This window comes from Argopecten irradians, chromosome 2 (genome assembly GCF_041381155.1).
Source record: "Argopecten irradians isolate NY chromosome 2, Ai_NY, whole genome shotgun sequence".
NCBI classification, from domain to species: Eukaryota; Metazoa; Mollusca; class Bivalvia; order Pectinida; family Pectinidae; genus Argopecten; species Argopecten irradians.
Genome location: NC_091135.1, coordinates 52,951,001 through 52,971,862, shown reverse-complemented (window position 1 = coordinate 52,971,862; position 20,862 = coordinate 52,951,001). Strand labels below are relative to the sequence as shown.

The 20,862-nt window shown below is 32.9% G+C and overlaps 3 protein-coding genes across 3 annotated transcripts; 1 reads left to right on the top strand and 2 right to left on the bottom strand.

Moving 5' to 3' along the window:
• Positions 1-2,527: 2,527 nt before the first annotated feature.
• Positions 2,528-6,202, bottom strand: LOC138315910 (probable malonyl-CoA-acyl carrier protein transacylase, mitochondrial). Its single transcript, XM_069257279.1, has 4 exons — positions 5,583-6,202; positions 4,484-4,571; positions 3,430-3,650; positions 2,528-3,077 (listed from the first exon to the last, which is right to left on the bottom strand). The coding sequence occupies exons 1-4, from the start codon at positions 6,153-6,155 to the stop codon at positions 2,679-2,681; spliced, it is 1,281 nt and encodes a 426-aa protein (XP_069113380.1). The 5' UTR covers positions 6,156-6,202; the 3' UTR covers positions 2,528-2,678.
• A 1,000-nt stretch (positions 6,203-7,202) lies between these two features.
• On the top strand, positions 7,203-10,287 carry LOC138316713 (ATP-dependent DNA helicase RecQ-like). The gene is made up of 4 exons (XM_069258371.1): positions 7,203-7,278; positions 7,977-8,314; positions 9,074-9,215; positions 9,725-10,287. Exons 1-4 carry the CDS (start codon positions 7,203-7,205, stop codon positions 10,285-10,287), a joined length of 1,119 nt encoding a protein of 372 aa, XP_069114472.1.
• LOC138315909 (uncharacterized) lies at positions 7,280-20,404 on the bottom strand. The gene is made up of 8 exons (XM_069257278.1): positions 19,180-20,404; positions 18,778-18,898; positions 18,208-18,411; positions 13,268-13,431; positions 12,920-13,061; positions 12,191-12,658; positions 11,679-11,772; positions 7,280-11,431 (listed from the first exon to the last, which is right to left on the bottom strand). The coding sequence occupies exons 1-8, from the start codon at positions 20,136-20,138 to the stop codon at positions 10,683-10,685; spliced, it is 2,901 nt and encodes a 966-aa protein (XP_069113379.1). The 5' UTR covers positions 20,139-20,404; the 3' UTR covers positions 7,280-10,682.
• Between the last annotated feature and the right edge of the window lie 458 nt (positions 20,405-20,862).

Here is a 20,862-nt window from a genome sequence, read left to right as displayed (position 1 = left end):
CGTACACAGAAAAATTGTACATTGTCACTGCTGTAACTAAACGTACACAGAAAAGTTGTACATTGTTACTACTGTAACTAAACGTACACAGAAAAGTTGTACATTGTTACTACTGTAACTAAACGTACACTGAAAAGTTGTACATTGTTACTACTGTAACTAAACGTACACAGAAAAGTTGTACATTGTTACTACTGTAACTAAACGTACACTGAAAAGCTGTACATTGTCACTTCTGTAACTAAACGTACACAGAAAAGTTGTACATTGTTACTACTGTAACTAAACGTACACAGAAAAGTTGTACATTGTTACTACTGTAACTAAACGTACACAGAAAAGTTGTACATTGTTACTACTGTAACTAAACGTACACAGAAAAGTTGTACATTGTTACTACTGGAACGAAACGTACACTGAAAAGTTGTACATTGTTACTACTGTAACTAAATGTACACAGAAAAGTTGTACATTGTTACTACTGTAACTAAACGTACACTGAAAAGTTGTACATTGTTACTACTGTAACTAAACGTACACTGAAAAGTTGTACATTGTTACTACTGTAACTAAACGTACACTGAAAAGTTGTACATTGTTACTACTGTAACTAAACGTACACAGAAAAGTTGTACATTGTTACTACTGTAACTAAACGTACACAGAAAAGTTGTACATTGTTACTACTGTAACTAAACGTACACTGAAAAGTTGTACATTGTTACTGCTGTAACTAAACGTACACTGAAAAGTTGTACATTGTTACTGCTGTAACTAAACGTACACTGAAAAGTTGTACATTGTTACTACTGTAACTAAACGTACACTACAAAGTTGTACATTGTTACTACTGTAACTAAACGTACACAGAAAAGTTGTACATTGTTACTACTGTAACTAAACGTACACTGAAAAGTTGTACATTGTCACTACTGTAACTAAACGTACACTGAAAAGTTGTACATTGTCACTACTGTAACTAAACGTACACTGAAAAGTTGTACATTGTCACTACTGTAACTAAACGTACACTGAAAAGTGTACATTGTTACTATTGTAACTAAACGTACACTGAAAAGTTGTACATTGTTACTACGGTAACTAAACGTACACAGAAAAGTTGTACATTGTTACTGCTGTAACTAAACGTACACAGAAAAGTTGTACATTGTTACTACTGTAACTAAACGTACACAGAAAAGTTGTACATTGTTACTACTGTAACTAAACGTACACAGAAAAGTTGTACATTGTTACTACTGTAACTAAACGTACACTGAAAAGTTGTACATTGTTACTACTGTAACTAAACGTACACTGAAAAGTTGTACATTGTTACTACTGTAACTAAACGTACACTGAAAAGTTGTACATTGTTACTACTGTAACTAAACGTACACAGAAAAGTTGTACATTGTTACTACTGTAACTAAACGTACACAGAAAAGTTGTACATTGTTACTACTGTAACTAAACGTACACTGAAAAGTTGTACATTGTTACTGCTGTAACTAAACGTACACTGAAAAGTTGTACATTGTTACTGCTGTAACTAAACGTACACTGAAAAGTTGTACATTGTTACTACTGTAACTAAACGTACACTACAAAAAGTTGTACATTGTTACTACTGTAACTAAACGTACACAGAAAAGTTGTACATTGTTACTACTGTAACTAAACGTACACTGAAAAGTTGTACATTGTCACTACTGTAACTAAACGTACACTGAAAAGTTGTACATTGTCACTACTGTAACTAAACGTACACTGAAAAGTTGTACATTGTCACTACTGTAACTAAACGTACACTGAAAAGTTGTACATTGTTACTACTGTAACTAAACGTACACTGAAAAGTTGTACATTGTCACTACTGTAACTAAACGTACACTGAAAAGTTGTACATTGTCACTACTGTAACTAAACGTACACTGAAAAGTTGTACATTGTCACTGCTGTAACTAAACGTACACAGAAAAGTTGTACATTGTTACTACTGTAACTAAACGTACACAGAAAAGTTGTACATTGTTACTACTGTAACTAAACGTACACTGAAAAGTTGTACATTGTTACTACTGTAACTAAACGTACACAGAAAAGTTGTACATTGTTACTACTGTAACTAAACGTACACAGAAAAGTTGTACATTGTTACTACTGTAACTAAACGTACACAGAAAAGTTGTACATTGTTACTACTGTAACTAAACGTACACTGAAAAGTTGTACATTGTTACTACTGTAACTAAACGTACACAGAAAAGTTGTACATTGTTACTACTGTAACTAAACGTACACTGAAAAGTTGTACATTGTTACTACTGTAACTAAACGTACACTACAAAGTTGTACATTGTTACTACTGTAACTAAATGTACACAGAAAAGTTGTACATTGTTACTACTGTATCGGACCTGATAAGCACACCCCACACTCCATTGCCAAGATATTTGATCATTTCAGAAATATTGCTCTTAATATATACATGTATAAGTGCTAAAACTATCACAGAAAAAGTGCATGTGTATTGATATTTATTGATTGATTAAGATACACATATCAAAATATTTGGCAAAATAAAAGAGATATGACAACATATTATATCCCTCAGGGTACAAAAACTCCTTCAGGAAAGGTTGAATAGCTTCTCGTTAGCAATGTATTCAGTACTGTTACACCTCCACAAATTTGTAACTTCTTAAAGCCTTTCTGTCTGTAGCTTTTAGGAGGTGACCGAGAGATCTTCTGGGTCCAACCTCGTAGGTGTTTGGATAAGCTGTTCCTTGTGGACGAGAATAAATCTTTTTAACTGTCTGCTCCCATTTCACAGGTTCTACAATTTGATCACAAATGCTGTTCTTTGCCCGATTGCTATTACTAGAGAATGGTTTGCCAGTCACATTAGAATACACAGGTACAATGCTGGGGCTGAAACTAATGGCTGCAAGGGCCTGTTTCACTTCTAATGATGCCTCCTTCATAAGGTTTGTATGGAATGCACCACTCACATTTAATCTTTTGATATTACGAATTCCAAAGTCTTTTTGTGTTTCTAAAAGGAAGTCCAGAGCCTTAAATTAAAAAAACATATATTTCATAACCCAAAATACAATACATGTACTTATGTTTGAATTATGTGTTTTTAATAGTTACAGTTATAAGGCACTTTTCCATAAAGGGGACATAACTCTTTTCTTCATTTGTAAAATTACCAGTATCAATAATATTTGTAAATAAAATATTCAAAACTGCATTTTGATTATATTAATTAATGCATACCATGCTATTTTATATGTATACTGGTACCATTTCAATAATTGCAATGATACATGCAAAATGGAGTAAATATATGCAACTTTAAAGTTAATAGCGCTCTCAGCATAATAATTCTATGATGGAAACAATTAGAATAGATGTGTTTACCTCTGTGTGACCAGCTATAACTTTCCTCTCTGTTCCCACATAGGCAGCAACTTTACATACAGGATCTTCAATCCCGACCTTAACTTTGCAATATTCCCGTGCGGCCAGCATAGCCTCCTTTACGTAGCTGTTAGAATCATACACCACCGTCATCATGCCACTGGACACTTCCTCAGAACACCTCTGCATTGCCTCTGCTCGTAATTTAATCAGTTTGATTCCTGGGGGGGGGGGGAATATAAAAAGACATGAAATTCATATACATGTGTTATCTTGATGTAACAAAAATTGTTTTCAATCATGTTACAACTCTCAACTTTAATGGCAATTACTGGGAAAATTTCTGAAAACTTTGTATGACTTAATGCTGTGTGAAACTGTTGGGTATTGTAACTTTGATAAAATACAGCTTTAGGAACATATCTTTTAGAGGATGAAACTTTGACCAATCACTTTAGTGAGTGCATCAACCATCCTCAATACTCTATGGGTTACTATCCCTGACACTACATCCACCCCTGGCTCATGACTATCTTGTAGTATTATCCCCTGCACCCCGTAGTTGGTATAAAAACCCAAAAACATCAAGATCAAAGTAACAATTATTCAAGTATAACTTTAAATGTATGCAAGTATTGTAAAACTGAAAAAAAACCCAAAAGGTAACAAAACGAAACTGTAATTTGGTATTTTTGACCAAGTTTCTATGGAAACAGAAAAAAAATCACAAAATTGAAGGTCCCCAAAAGCAAAAGGAACAACTAGGGCATTTTGTCTGATGTATACAGAAAGTTTCAAGGAGCTACGTTGAACGGTTTTGGAGTTATAGTCTGGAAACAAAAGGAAACAGTAATTTTCTATTTTTGACTAAGTGTCCATGGTAACGGAAAAAATTCTAAAATGGAAGATCAGCAATAGCAAAAGGCACAACTAGGGTACTTGTCTGATGTATACAGAAAGTTTCAAGGAGCTGCGGGACGGATGGAGCCCAATTTAATATCACCTGCCAACTGTTTCACAGGGGATAATTATATTATAAGTGTTTTGACATTACCGTCTTCAAAGGACAGGGATTCTGCAAAAATCAGAGCAGTTATCTCCCCTACACTGAATCCTGCAGCAGCAACACACATGTCTACAGCCTGAAAAATATAAACATTCAAGGTTAACAGATACAGCAACTAATTCAAAAATATAGAGACAAAGTTTCGACTATTACTATCAATAAATAAAATTATAATAGAAACAAGCTTTTGACAGTCATTGCCATATGGTCATTTCTGATTTAAGTTTTTCTTTTATAATATTTTAAAGATGCTCCACCACCAATAGAGCATAAACGATACTCATTATTTGAACAATATTTGGTGTTTAATCATGTATATGTCTAATTAACACAAAAAATAATGTAAAATAATTTATTTTGCTTTTGGAACATGCACAATCAGTACTTCATTCCTTATAGAACATAGTGCCACATATTTTTTTCAGGATGAAATAATTATTTTTAATATTTTGATCTTAAATAAAATTACAATCTCAAACTTTTCAATGGCGGTAATGGTGTAAAGTAAGTAACTTTAGTAACTGAAGAAAAATACTAATTTTTCATCCTGTTTTTGATAGAGAATTTCAGTACCGTATCTTTTCTTCATTTCAGTATTATATCAGTTATATCAGTATCTGCCTTACTTAAGCCTTTGCTTTTGGTATCCTTTAGATTTATTCACGTTCATGAACTTTTCTATCTTACTTTGGTATATAATTTTAGAAAATTAATTCTACTTAAATGCAGAGTTGCAGACAATGCACCCATAGTGCTTTATTTTACTATATTAATGCATGGTAATTGTTGATTGTTTGGTTGAGTATCCCGCTCAGTTAGTGGCACAGCAGATTGGGCTGAACTTTATGTTGATGTTGTTCCAGTGCCTATTTAGAGCTGCCTTAAAACTGTTTAATGTGAGGAATGCATGTTTATAATAATTGAAACAGATATATACGGTAGTATGCAAAGCATACACATTGTAAAATACCAATAAAGTTAATGTTTTACTTGTTGACATTAAGCTGTATCTCCATTTTATTTGTAATTAATTTTTTTTATTAAGCTCTTATCGATAAGTGATCAGATCATTTCAATGTTTGTCTACCTGCGGTCTCTCCTCTCGTAGTTTTTCAACTGCCGCTAGAGAAGTGACTACAATCGCTGGTTGCGAGAACTCAGTTTTTGACAGTTTTGATTCGGGGCCTTTTAAACAAATTTCAAGCAGATCATACTCTAACACAACACTAGCACGGTCATACACATCCTTGGCACCTGGAATATGTATTAGGTTTTTGCCCATTCCTACAAAATGGTTTCCCTGTCCAGGAAACATTAACACTGACGTTAGAGATGGATCGGTGCCATCTCTCTCTGGTTTCGTTAAGTACGACTTTCTGTTTTGTGTAATGTTACTGAGGTTGGCTTCATCCGATGGAAACGCAGTATCCGCTGAGGTTTCCAAATGCCCCGTGTACATGTCGCCGACAAATGCCTTCAGTGATTTCGGATCAACTCGTCTTGGTGTCTTATTGTTCTGTCCATCGCTAAAATGACCGTCTTCGGGATCATGGGAATAATTGCGTTTTATGACATGTTGCGAAAAGCATTTGTCTACACATTGCTTGAGATTTAAACGATGTAAGAACCTCAACACCGAAAATGTTCTGCAAGGATTCATGGTGTCTGAAAACCGGAAGTTCAGAACATGTGTATATAATAGACTGGATTGCCTGCCGTAGTTTTTCTACTCTCCGCTAGGCTTCGCTCCGAAAATACAACGACAGGTCAGGGCTATCGATCTTGCCAGTTTGATTGGTCGATATAAATAGTTACCGGAAGGGCACTCCCGAGCGGGCACTGGCGAGATTAATCAAGATGTCGTCTGCGAGGCCCTGTCTGTGGTAAACATCAGGATTCCTGATTGCCGTTTCTGTGCGTTCTGCCATGCTTGATTTACATTATACAATGTGAACTTATGATGAATATTATACGTAGTTGATAACCACAGTATTATGAAAATGTTGATATTATTTGTTGACGATTTTTACCACCAGTACAATGGCAACTGGTCGCTTTTTAGATAAACTTACGTTTTCAATCAAGACAAAAATTGCTTTGTCTAATATAAATTTATGTCGTGACAAGTATTATAATTATTTAAAACCTGGTCAAATTCAATGTATTAATCAAGTACTATCAAATTCCAATGATGTCATTTGTGTATTACCAACGGGATATGGAAAATCTCTCATTTTTGAAATTCTACAAAAAATAACAAATTCTAGTATTATTTTGATCAATCCGTTAAACTCCATCATCAGTGAACAAGTTCAAAGATATTCAAATTCTCTGTGTATATGTCCAGACATTCACTCAAGACTCCAGGATCATGAAGAACTACGTCAATTTTGCCACCATAATTATACATTTTATATTGGACATCCAGAACATTTTTTAAATGACCATGTGTTTCGTCTTTTTCGGACTGCGGAGGTGCAGCAAAGTATTAAGTATATAATTGTTGATGAGGCACATTGCATACATCTTTGGGGAGATGAATTCCGTAAGGACTTTATCAACATTCAAAAATTAAGAGCAGTCTTTCCAAGTGGTAAGTTAAATGCATACAAACTCACTGTGTATATCGATATCGTATATCGGTATTTATCATGGTCAGATAAAGAACATGTACATGCATACATGTATGACTATAATATCAGAAAGCATGCACAACACTGTCAATTGCACTCTATCTTTAGAGGTCTGCCACTTCAATGGAAAGAAAAAGAGCAAAGACAGAGGTAAAATACTGACAAAAAGTATTGTTTATTTATAATAATTAAGTTTTTAGAACAACAAAAAGTCACTTCAGATGCATTATAATTTAATATATTTAGATACATGCATAGATGCAAAGAGTTTGCAATATCAGAAAGACTGTATCCTTAATTAAAACTTTTACAGACATACAGTTGATACAATTAAAATATATATATATTCACATTTTATGCAGTGTTTTTACCAATAGAATTTACTATACAAATGACCATTATAATCAATGATACTCTCAAAACTTTCTCACTTGTGTAACTAAGTACATGTAATGTAATTATATCTACATCCTTACATTAATACATGTATACATATTGTACAATTTCCTATGATTATATTTACATAATTTATCATTGCTAAGTATTTTTATCTTATGTATATACAGCTTATTAATTTCTTATATTTTTTTATCATGTATGTGAACATGCTGCATTGCTTTCTGTCAGAATTATGATTGAATTAAAAATATGTCAAAGTTCCCAATGATTAATAATTGATCAATCTGTAACGAGATATAAAATCCTATTATTTCATTATAAAGGGTGACGTGATGTCTGGGATCAAATCCCTCTTAAGGGAGAGACCCTAATATCTCACACTTTATACAGATTATCAAATTAATGAGGGAACACTAATTATAATTATGATGACACGTTTTTGTTTTTAGCAAAAGTATTAGCACTGACTGGAACTGCTGGTAAAAAAACTATTGAATCAATTTCTTGCAATCTTTTGATGGACCAATTTGTTCTCATTAAATCCTCATTATGTAGAACAAACATTAAATTGAACTTTAAAAAGCGTCCCTCAAATAAGGACAATGAAAGTTCCTACCTGTCAATCATAAGGCCAATTATTCAAGAACTTTTGACTAATGACGAATTTCCAAAAACTGTTGTTTATTCAAAACTGAAGTGGTGTGGTTTTGCATATGAGGAATGTGTAAGGACAAATCCAGAGTTGAAACCCAAGGTGGCTCAGTTTCATTCACCATGTACATCTGATGTAAGTTGATTTAAAAATTACCTTAAACTTGAAATCAAACACTGTTTGCAAAGTATATTGATAACATGAAAGTCAAACAATTTGAAACTTAATTTTCACATGATTATTAATGCATAGTCTAATTCAAGTAAAGTGAAATTGAGGTCTTAAAAGGGAGAGGGACGATGACAGGGTCAAATACGGTATGCAAAGAAAAAAATATCATTACTATCTAAAGTATCTTTCAATTTTGGTGAACTTGATAAGTTAATATAAACATATTTATTATCTTCTTAGGTATAAATAAACAGATGTTTGATTACAAGGAATGTTATAGTTATTGCATTGATTTTACTTCACTTTGTTTTTACTTTTTTGTATTTCTGAATGAATTATCATAACATGTGGAGTCATGGATAGCAGAACTGGGGAAAAATTATGGCAAATACAGTATTTGTATAACTTAAATTGTCTTTAAAGGTTCATATGATATTGGAAAAAATTGTTTGATAAAAGTATAATCCTTGTTCAATATGATGATAAGATAAATTGCAGCTCATTCAAAATTGATGAGCTCACACATGTACAGGTTATATTCAAAATCAGTAATCATGTAAAGTTTCAATGTAACATTGCCTTTAGCTTAATTATAATGTGATCTTGAAATTGAACATGTGAAGTGTTTTAAGCCTAATAATCCTTTCAGAGTAGATATTATCATGTTAAGTTGTCTGATAGAATCTATATGTTTAGCAAATTGACTTGTTATTGTATTGGTAGATGAAAGATGATGTTTTGAAGAACTTCAGTAGCCCCAATGGAGAAATTCGTTTGTTGTTTGCCACAGAGGCATACAGCATGGGGACAGATGTGGAAGACATCAGGAGAATAATTCATTTAGGTGTACCTTCATCATTGGAAAGTAAGATATGTACAAATACTGTAACACAACATTTCACAGTCATTATTCACACATGCATGCTCAGCATTAATAAGAATAACAAAATCATTAGAATAATAAAGTAAAAGAAAACTACTTTGGTTTGCACACAACACATTATTTCTTTTTGGGAGGTCTCTCGTTAAGACCAATATTGACGTCATTATTTTGTGCATACAATTTACACTGTTTTTTTCTTTCTTGAAAAGTATGACGTTAATTACTCTCGCAAACACATGACACCACATGTACAATCAGTGCAAGTCTACCCTCAACTAAGTAATCCTGACATTTAAGCATTATTCTCAATTTCTTACTTTAATTAATATCTTGTGGTTTTGTGAAGTCATAGACAGAAAATAGAAGGGAGTCATCGACTTTTATATATGTTCTTAGATCCATTGGATTTTGTTTCTCTACATATAATTCATTTTTTAACAATATGTATTTACAGAAACTAATATTTTGAAAAATGTATTTACACTTCACAGCATATCTACAAGAAGTAGGACGAGCAGGCAGAGATGGGCAAATGGCTGAGGCAATTACATATTTTAACAATAGTGATATTGCTACAAATGTACCAATTGACCAAGCAGTTAGGGATATCTGCTCTACGAAGTTATGTCGATGGGAATTCCTGTGTTCCTACTTTGACTGCAATAAGGATGATTACCCTCACCTCCATAACTGCTGTGACACCTGTAGCGGACACTGCCAGTGCAGTGAATGTTTTGTGTCAGATATTGACTACATGTATATGTTTGATAACTCTGAATTACTAACAGATGAGATCTGTGTTAATGCAGATATTGCTAGTATAATATACAATACCCTGTTGGGATATTTCTCAGAGGAGAATGCAGTCTACAAAGTGCCAAATCCACCTTTCTATACCGGATTAACAACAGAATTAGCTGCATTAGTTGCAAACAAATACCCCGTTTATGATACCAAACACTCTGTTTTATGTAAGGCAAACCATTTAAGTGAAAGGTATGCAGATAACATTGCAAGTATCGTAAAACATGTGAGCAGTGTTGGTCCAAAATAATAATACCGGGTATTTACATTTACAGTGCAGCGAAATGAGTGCAGATGGTCAAACCAAGAAGCTTCATTTACTACTTTTAGAGTGACTTCTTCAGACATGTTTTCAACTGAACATATTTATAAAGTACATGTATTTAAACAATAATTATTACAGTGCACACATTCTGTGCTGTTGCTAATATCTGTAAAAACATCATACATACTTCTCATGTCTTTTAAATGATTTTCACAGCTAATTCATCAAAACATGTGGTTTTCAATTCATCATTGAAGAAAAAAATTATAACAACTTGTTAATTGGTTGCTAAAGAGTGTTTGCATCCATCTTAACCTTAGATATTTAATTTTAACTGGAGCACTGGAATATCATATGTACAATACTAAGTATTATCTTATTTAATTTCCTAATTCTGTAACAACTGCATGTGTCCTACTACTAATCCACTCATGAAAGTGATCAACATTTAGGTAGTCCAACATTGTTTTGGGCATCTTTATGAATGAATTGTGGTATCTTCCAGGTTGTTTCTGAAAGGGCTGTACCTGCTGCAAGTCCTTTACCAGAACCAGTTGGTCATCAAAATATGAACCCTTTTGGTGGTTTTTTGCCCTTTCTTTAACATTTGACTGAGAATCGTACCTTTCTGATAGTGATTTTAAGCATGACAGGCCTCTTGTGCGCATTGCGATGTTGCTTGCAGATTTGTTTGAGTACATATGTTTCATATGTTTCTTAATATCTTTGACAAGGTACTCCATCTGTAAATCCGCTGGAATATGTGAATGAGGTGCACCATTTGTGTTTACAAACAAAGAATGAACAACTTTTGTTGATTCATTCTCTGAGAGTAAACCCAGATGCTGCACCAAGAACCTATGGCACTCGAGTGCATATTTACTATTATTGCTTTTTGCCTTGAATATTGCCATACATTGTTTCATTACTCTTATGAGTCTGTCCCTATCAGGTAACTTGCATAAGTCTATAAGTTCCTTATAGACAAGACCCATTTCAATAACAACATTTGCATAATTGAAGACAGCATCTGGTACATGTATGTCTGGTGAAGTTGCCTGCTTTTTAATAATAGGCACATGGATAATTTTGCCCGAAGATAGTTCCAAGGTCACAAACTGTCCATCATCTAGAAGGAAATAGAATTTCTGATGGAATTGTATTCATGGATTTGATGGTAATTCTATTATATATCACTATTAATAGACTTCATAATTCAAACAATGAAAAATTAAGTTAAAAGCCATTCATTTTTTATCTTTATCTTAATATTAGATGAATTAATTATGGCAACATTCAAATAGTCAATATATCATATGTACATGTATATTTCATTTTGTTTCATTCATATATTTCATGAAAAATGTGTTTCTCACCAACGACATCTTTTGTTGTTGTTTGGCATTCCTTTGACAGTATTAGATCGTCAACAAGTTGACCAAACGTTGTAAAAACCCATCTTTTCTTCACCTGCAATATTGAAGAAAGTTTAAGCATTTAAGCAAGTTTGAATTTTCATTAATGGAGAATTATCTAGTGACAATGTAGAATAAGTTTATCTGATGATTTGCCTTGTCTTTAGCACACAATATTTGCTGACGACAGACTCCATGAATAAAATGATTGGGTCATTTTACCAATGTCAAACTTTGAATATTTTGATTTGATAAATAATACTTCAGATTTTAGAGTTGTTCTGTTACCAGAGTACTTCAGTACCCCAGAACTTTGATTTTATGTTGGATTTGTAACAGATTATTGATGCTGGATAATAAAGTCCTGCTGTCAGCGAGATCATACATCTATTTTTTCATCTCTTATCGTGGTGACAGTACAAGAGTTGTTATGATTACAAAATAAAGGAAGCCATGTACTTGTTTTGAATTACCTCATCGTTTTCAAACTTTGGAGGAACATGTTTCTTCAGTGGGGAATAGATGTCTTCCATTCCGAAGAAGTTTCGAACCATCTCGACTAAATGTGCATCAACAAAGCTGATGATGAAGTCTTTGTCTGCATCATAGGCCTTCCTTACATCCTCATCAAAGTTGGTTCTCATTAGGCGATCGACTTCACATTTCAGGGTACCAAGCTCCTTTGCACTGCTGGCTTTAAACAATATTTTGTTGAAGCATATTAGAAAATTCATCAAAAGATGAAACATTTCAAATGTGATCGGTGAAAGGTGATCAAAACGGGTAAAAGCATCCGCTGCACCGGCTCTCAAGCATTTTGCTCCTGAAAACCTTTCCCTCGTAAGTTGATCCCCACCTATCTGGACTTTGGCCATTGGCTTGCCACTACTTGTAAAGGCTTCTTGTAGACTCTTTTCATAACTATCCAGGATAGACACCACCTAATAAAAGAAGACACTATGAAAGAATTTACCACTTTAATTTGTATGAATAGAAAGTTATAATATAACATGATTGATTTTTCTATGATAAAAATAAACAATTTTCCATGTTTGTTTTTGATAAATTCAAACCCTGAAGTGCAATTTCTTTTACTGATATAACAATTTAAATATTAGGTTTTTTTTTATAAAAAAGAGTGTTCTAAATAATTATAAATAAAAACAAAGAATAGTTATCATTTTCAGCTTCAGATAACAAACCTCATCATATTTCTGTTCATTCTTATCTAGTGTTTCAAGGGGAACGACTTCTGTTTTGCAATAGTTCAACCGTTTTGTTGGTAAGTCGTCCGGAATCACATCTTCCATAAATGTCAAAGATGGCATAAATTTCACCGCGACCCTGGTGAAGAAGGAGGAAGAATTAAACTGTATGTACATGGCATTTTATTTGTAACATACATTATTAAATCTAGATGAAGCTAAAATATTAATATGCATCTATCTTACTAAATTGAATAAAAAGTCGTTGTACACAATACTAAAGCTATAAGAATGCCATTTTTTACATATAGGGTGCAACATTATTTACATGTATGTTGACTGTACCTGGCAATGAGAATTGTGTAAACTTGTCTGATACTGCATAAATCATCTTCATTGACCAGAAAGTCTTGCACAGTTAGGCTATTTGGTTTGGGTTTTTGATCTGACAAGTGGGTGAAGTTAAAGTTGTTAATCAGTGCAGCACTTGCGAAGGCATGATGCATAACCTAAAAATTAACAAATGGTTGTTTTTTGGGTTTTTTTCTCTCTTCATTATGATAGTTACATTACACAGAAGTGGTTTCTTTTGTTTATAGTGTTGAATACAATGCATTATGTATAATAGATAAGTACATTATGCTTTTTAATAAATATCTTATTAACAATGGTGTACATATATATAATATCAAATACTTTGTGTTTATTAGAATTTATTAAATTGTTTTAAAATATTAATGTCACTCAAAAAGTTAATTTAATTGCAATTTTGTTTTTGGCGAGGGTCACCTCGCCATTGTGATCGTGGTTGCAAAATTCTCTTACAGTCAATTTCCTCAATATGATTGGCTTAGAAATTGCTCGCAGATACTAGCGCTCCTAGCGGCAGTGTATTCAACAACTTTGATTTTACCGGGAATTTTAAATAGCAAATTTTGAATATGAAAGTTACCGATATAAGCGTATCTGTAACGTTGAAATAGGAATAATATATTACGGCTTTTATATCCTTATTATATACACTATCCAAAAGATCTTCTGTTTGAAAATTTTCACCTGAATTGTTTACAAAGTATCTAGACTTTTCGTTCCCAAAATGGTGTTTACAATGAATGAAGACGTTTCGTCCCAAAAATGCTTCGCTCCGAAGCTGGTTCCCCCCAGTCGTTTACTCCCTATTAGTGACAGTTATCCCGCAACGGAAAAAAATGAAATCAATATTTCACCTCGAACTTCAAAATTGATACCTTAATGAATTTTGTAATTTGAATCAAATTTGTCTCGGAGCAAAAATATTTCATGGCGAAATGGAGATGCATTTATCACGGCTGTGTTATGGCACATGGCCTTCATCCGGAACTACAATGGAAGAAAGACAACTCTAACAAAATTTTGGACAAACTTGGTCTAATGATAAAATAGTACGTGACAGACGGTGAACATTTTGTAGATGTCCAAGGTGGCGTAATCTTAAAACTAACGGCAGTTAATAAGGTATGAATATTTACCACATCCATAATTATCGATAATTTTATAAGCACATGATTATTGTATAAATATCAGATTATATCCATATACTAAAGTACGTTCAGAGATTACCACTAAACCATACTTTTAAAACATTTTAGTTATTTTCACCACAGGAGCTTGACGTTCTGATCATATACATACAGCATATTCATTAAACTGGGTAATTCAAAGTAAATTTTTGGCCGAATGACATAAATCATATATGGAATGTTCATATAACTCGAAGTGATATTTTTTGGACCACTAGATCGACGAAAATGCCGATTTCTTTTTCATAATTCTTCCGTAAAACGCCACTTAAAAAGCTGTTTCAATCTCTAACAAATGTAGAGAAATTAATTGTGAATTGTTTAGCAATTATCATTAGTTATATTTTACCAACAAGCATCAGAGATTAGCAATTAAACCTTACATAAACATATTCCCGACTCTCACTTGCATTGTGTGATCACTCGAGCGGAACTAATTTCTACCACCTGGCACAGTCTTACAAATGCAATCGCACTAAAGCCCACATGATCACTGTTTTTAGTGCGATTACACCTTAGGGTGTGAACAATGTTAGTTTTTTAACTTTTTACTCAACAAAATAGACTATACGCTTTTCATGATCAGCACCATGATTTTCTGTATAACTTATTAATTTACCACTGTACCTATGCATACGTGTGTATTTATACTTCTTTGTGCACATTATATAACAACTGCTATAGACTGTATATTACAATCAATTTATGAAGGACAAAACTCTTACATGTTAGAACAGGAGGACTGAAGAACAGCGAGAATTAAACTTCAATAATATTTCCTCTATGCTGGTATTGGTATTTATGATTAAAATGTTTAATTATATGATATTAGCCTTTTCAGTAATTAATCTGTTAACACATTTATTGTTTCCTTATGTTTTACAGAATGTCAGCATGCATGTATCATTTCAACTGGAAACAGTCTAGGAGAAGAAATGTGTGAACAAAAAGAAGTAATTTTCAACTGTGGAAGCTTAATATTGTAATCATTTTCAATCCGAAAAAATTACTATCATCATCTTCAAATTCCTTATTGTGAATTTAACTGTAATATGATTTAAGCATATACCTGATATTTGTTTATATTCTATGACATGTACATGCTTGAAATGAAATGAAATGAATAAATAAAAGATTATTTAAATTTAAAACACAATATGACATTAGCTGTTTATATTTTTTGTCAAAAACATATTAAGCTTATCGTTCATAACACACTAATCATCACCTTCGAGACAATTTAATGAAAATCAATTAAACATTAATTTGTATAACACAGGTCGTCTTATGTTTTCCCCGCCTTGACTATCAATGTATTGATTTTACCTTTTTTTCGGTCACCACATGAACTGCCTTTAAATCAATCACACCAATGAGACATACATTTACTGCATTTATTATAACACTGTAAGGCAATTCTGCAAGATCAGCGAACATTGTTGATTTACCTTGAATATCTACATGCACAATATGGTACCATATGTAACAGGATAGGAGAAAATGTAGCGGCAAGACCGGGATTCGATCCCGGGACTCTCCGAACACTAGCTGAGTGCTCTACCGTGCTCTACTTGGTCATCGATAATCGACGCAGTCCAGTCCCGCTACACTCCTCCCTCCTTTTTTGAATACATACGAGACCCTTTCAAACACCACAACCGTTGGTTATTTAGTTGGGTGCTAATTCTGTAACAGGAGAGAGAAGAAAATGTAGCTCTTCCGACTGAGCTACCTGATCACCGATAATCAACCCAGTCTGATCCCGCTACAAATATTTATCTGGTTATTTTATCTCCCTTCCTATTTTCAATCTACCTTTATGACTTAGAATCTTACCTGGTGGAAAAGAATATTTTGTCTTACAAATCTCGACAAATCATGCACACTGTGATTGTTGCAAGCTAAACTACGTATCCGCTAGCTGATTAATGTTGATTGTTAATGATCTCAAACACACTAATTACTTATTATGCCAATGTAAATATATTATACTCTTTTCAAATATTCCTGATTACTATTAATGTGTAATATCTCAAAACATTGACATGTGCACGGAGTACGGCGGACCAGACAGCCGATGTTTTGGACATCTGCTAGATATTTCAGTTTCAGGTTACGGTGGCCAATAAAAGAAAACAAACACAATGCGGTTTTCATATGTTATTTCTCCTAAATACAACACTTTTATGCAAGTTGTCAAGCATTTATGGGGAATATTTTGCACTGAAATTGTCACCTTCATACATCGGTTTTGGGACTCCCTGGACATTGTATTTCCCCATTTTTTGATGCGCAAAATATACTGATAGTAGATTTTTTAAGCATTTTTAGCCCTAAAAAGTATCTGCGCAAATTATACCAGTTTTTACGGTATATGATATTGGAATGTATCCCAAACTTTTTATCATATTATTTGCCAATAACACTCTTATGATATCAGAAATATCTGATGGTCTACAACAAATGCTACATGAATTTTAACAATATTGCATAACATGGAAATTAGAACTTAATATCAGAAAGATAAAAATTGTGATATTCTCAAGACGTAAATCGGTACAACAACACCAGTTGATGTTATGGAATACATAATTAGATTTATAAGAATTGTTTACATATCTAGGTACAGAAAATAATGTTAATGGTAGCGTTTTTAAAGAAAGGGAAAAAAACCTGCTGAACAAACAATTAAATCGGTGTTTGCTATTTATAAGAAATAAAGGAATGCATCTCTTCCTGTGCATCTTAAACTGAAAAATATTTGATTCACTTGTAATGGCAGTTTTAGTATACTCATCAGAGGTAAGGGGATTTGAAAATAAAAAATGTTGTAGAAAAATTCAGTTGTAATTTTGTAAAACAATCCTGAAGTTAAGAAAGTGTACAAACAATTTCATGGTCTATGGTGAGCTTACAAGTTATCCGGTTTGAATTGAAGTTCGGATACAATGTATATCAATCAACTTGCTGTTTTAAAAAAGAATAATTACAAAACTTGTAAAAAGTAGACCAATTGACCAATTTATTCAAAAATCACGTGGTGATATTGATAAGTCTTCTAGAGGACAGACATATTCTATATTTAAGACATTTTGGCATTGAAAAGTATGCCTCTTATCTTTCTCGACTGCTGCAAAACAATACTTGTTAACTGATACTGTGGTCCCAGGAACAATAGTCATTAAGAATGGATATTTTCATTAACATCAAATTAACAAGGAAAATGCTGAATGTGTTATAAAATCATTTGACATATAACATCATAGGAAATATTAGAATGGGCTTCCAAGATTTTAGTATGTGTCTCTTATTTTACACCTTGGTGTCCAAGGAATCCTCAAAAGTCCAAACTGGAAGGAACACCAGCCAAATGTATTTCTTATTGTACAAAACTACAGTAGTATTGAGCTTAGAAATATATATTCCTCCTAATATCAAGACCGAGCCATTTAGTACTTTCAGTACTTTGATTATTATATGGGATTAATGTGTAATGAAAAAACAATTACTGCGTGTATAAATGTACTAGGTGCCTTAAATAATGCATAATGAAATGAATAGAAAAGTTGCAAGATATATGCAAGATACAGCAGTCTAAGGGAGACAATCTCAATTTGATGAATCAAGAGTTATTCCCCTTGACAGTATTCTTCTTGTAACTTGAAATTGATGAATGAGAGTCTTTAAAAAGACCTCTCTGTACAAACCCGAAAACTGAAGATATACCTTTGTCTTTCCTTCATTTGACTGATGCTGATTGGTGATTTTTACAGAAAAGTTGACATTATCGCCAACTAAACGGATGTGTTTGCCTGCTTGTATAGCCTCGACCAGTTTGGTATTGAAACTTCCTGCTCCAAATGTGTTAAGTACACCAAGGCTAGTTTGATAGCTCAGACACAAACCAATGGGTTGTAAGCGGTCATAAATCTGTGAGGTATGAGTATATTCTATCAACAATAACAATAAGTTGTATAATAATTGGTACATATGCCATTTATGCTTTGGCAACATAAATACAAAATAGACAAAAATGTATTAAGAAAATGGAAATAAAAATATTTCAGTCAAATTCATATATATCAATTATCATCATTATCAACAGTGACATATCAGGTGATAAGACTATATACCAGTGTGTCTTTGTACCTGCAATAATTTTGATAAAGATCATGATATATATATATATAGCAATTTAACAAAATTCTGAAAACTTTCTTCAAAGTTGTATTAAATTAAATTTATACACTAAACATGTCACTTAATTAATACGAAATTTAACAACTTTTAAATTACCTTTTGGTCTGCAATATTGTCAAATAGAAGCATGGAAATGATCCGTTGCACAGCTGAGAGCTCAGGTATCCTACCTTGACATATGATGGCATAAATCATGCCTAGTCTTGGCAACTTTGTCCTGAAAATGAAATTTGATTTTCTTTAAATTCCAGAAAGCTAATATTAATTCCATGAAAATCCACATGATCAGACTGATGTCTTTAATTCCAGTCTTTTTTTTTTATTTTACTTTGTAAGTTTGTATTAAAGCATAAAAAATAATTGGTGGTTTTCAACATAATTGGTGGTGAACACATATACTATTAATTACCCTTATACTAAATGTTAAACCGAATACAGGCACTCTGGGCATTTGTTCTTAAATTATTTAATAATTAAATAACAGGTTATCTGTTTTACCTGATTTCAAATAGTCTATGCATTGATTCTGGTGGCATCATAGATGTAGCAACAAGTTTCATCAGAAGTGGAAGATGGTCAAATGCTTCATTCACGACTTCATCCCAGGAAAATTCCTTCAAGTTTGAAAATGACTTGGTCATCAGACTGCTCACAAAACCATGTTTCCTATTTCCCATCTGTGATAGTTCTTTCCTGTGGTGTTCAACAAGGAGATTCTCTATGGCATGGAATATAGTCTTATTCTGGATTATATACTCCACTAACATAGGAACTGATCCAGTGGAAACAATTCTCAAAAGGATTTGGCTTTCTTCTTGGGTCAGTTTCATAGGCTGGACATTATCAAGTTCTTGTTGAAACCTGAATATTTTCTGTGAACTGTTACAAAGTTCACTGAATGTTTTCTTGGGAAGAACGCTTCCTTCTGTATAGCAATGGTCATGTTCAGAGACATGGGGTATGTAGGAAATTTTGGAAACATGTTCAACATTAGAGGATCTTCTTTTGGTTGATGGTGTGGAACTTCTCTTGTAAGTATGATCTGAATATATTTGTGGTATCATGTCTGTTGAAGCTGATACTGATGATGTTGATGAAGAGCAAGTATGAACTGGAAGAGGTGAAAGAGTACAGTTGTCTGTTGATTTTTTGGGGAGAAGTTCTCGAAGTTTTTTTATGTTTGTGATTTCTTTCAAAGGGGTTGTATTCACAATTGTTTTGGTGGAAGTCGGGGAAACAGACTTGACTTTCAATGAAGAATGGGTATTGTGACATAGTTCTTTAAATGCTATTATATATCTATCAATAGTTTCGAGCCTTCTTTGACAGTTTCTGCAAATGTGACCTTCTGTAATGTTTATGTCGGCAATTTTCTTCAACAAAATTGAAATTTCATGTTTAATCCAGCGAATATTTTGATTATGCTGTCCACATGCACAACAATGGGAATTTTCCATATTGGATGTTACTATATAAGATGATCAAATGATTAACCTGAAAAAGTAAACACTGTAGAATTATCATACATGCATATAATGTGCACCACAGCTTGATTGATCACATAATGTAATAACCAATTTCTCCAGTTGTAATTATTTAATATAAATTGTAGACGAAAAAAGTCAGCCATATTTTAAATATTTCTGTACTCATGACACATTAATCTGTTTCTGTAAACATGCATATGCCTTTTAAGCTTTTGAGACTCATTATTATGTTGTGATTTACATGTAAAAGACTTGAAGAACTTGCAATATGGGATACAATGCCGATGTTAGAGGCTTTACATGTTGTAAAACATTGTTAAATCCATGGAAAGGGGATATTTATACAACTAAACTCTTCTCCAGAAAAGAGGAGGGATGCTAATTATGGCAAATACGGTAATGTGGAACCTCAAACCTACAAAACACAATTCTATAGCCTAAGCCTTACATTTAATTATAGATGAGTTTAAATTGCATGTACTGGTAACTGTCAATAATTTAGTGAATCATATATAGGTATATATTGGTCATGATCAGTGAATTTTAATGTTTCAGACAATGGTACTCTTCAGTCTAGTGATACATATGTAACCTAAATAGTTATAAAAACTCCAAATAAACCCATACAAGATTTGAATTTCCCTCATGAATTCGATAATCTGCATTTAAGTGTGAGATATAAGGGTCTCTCCCA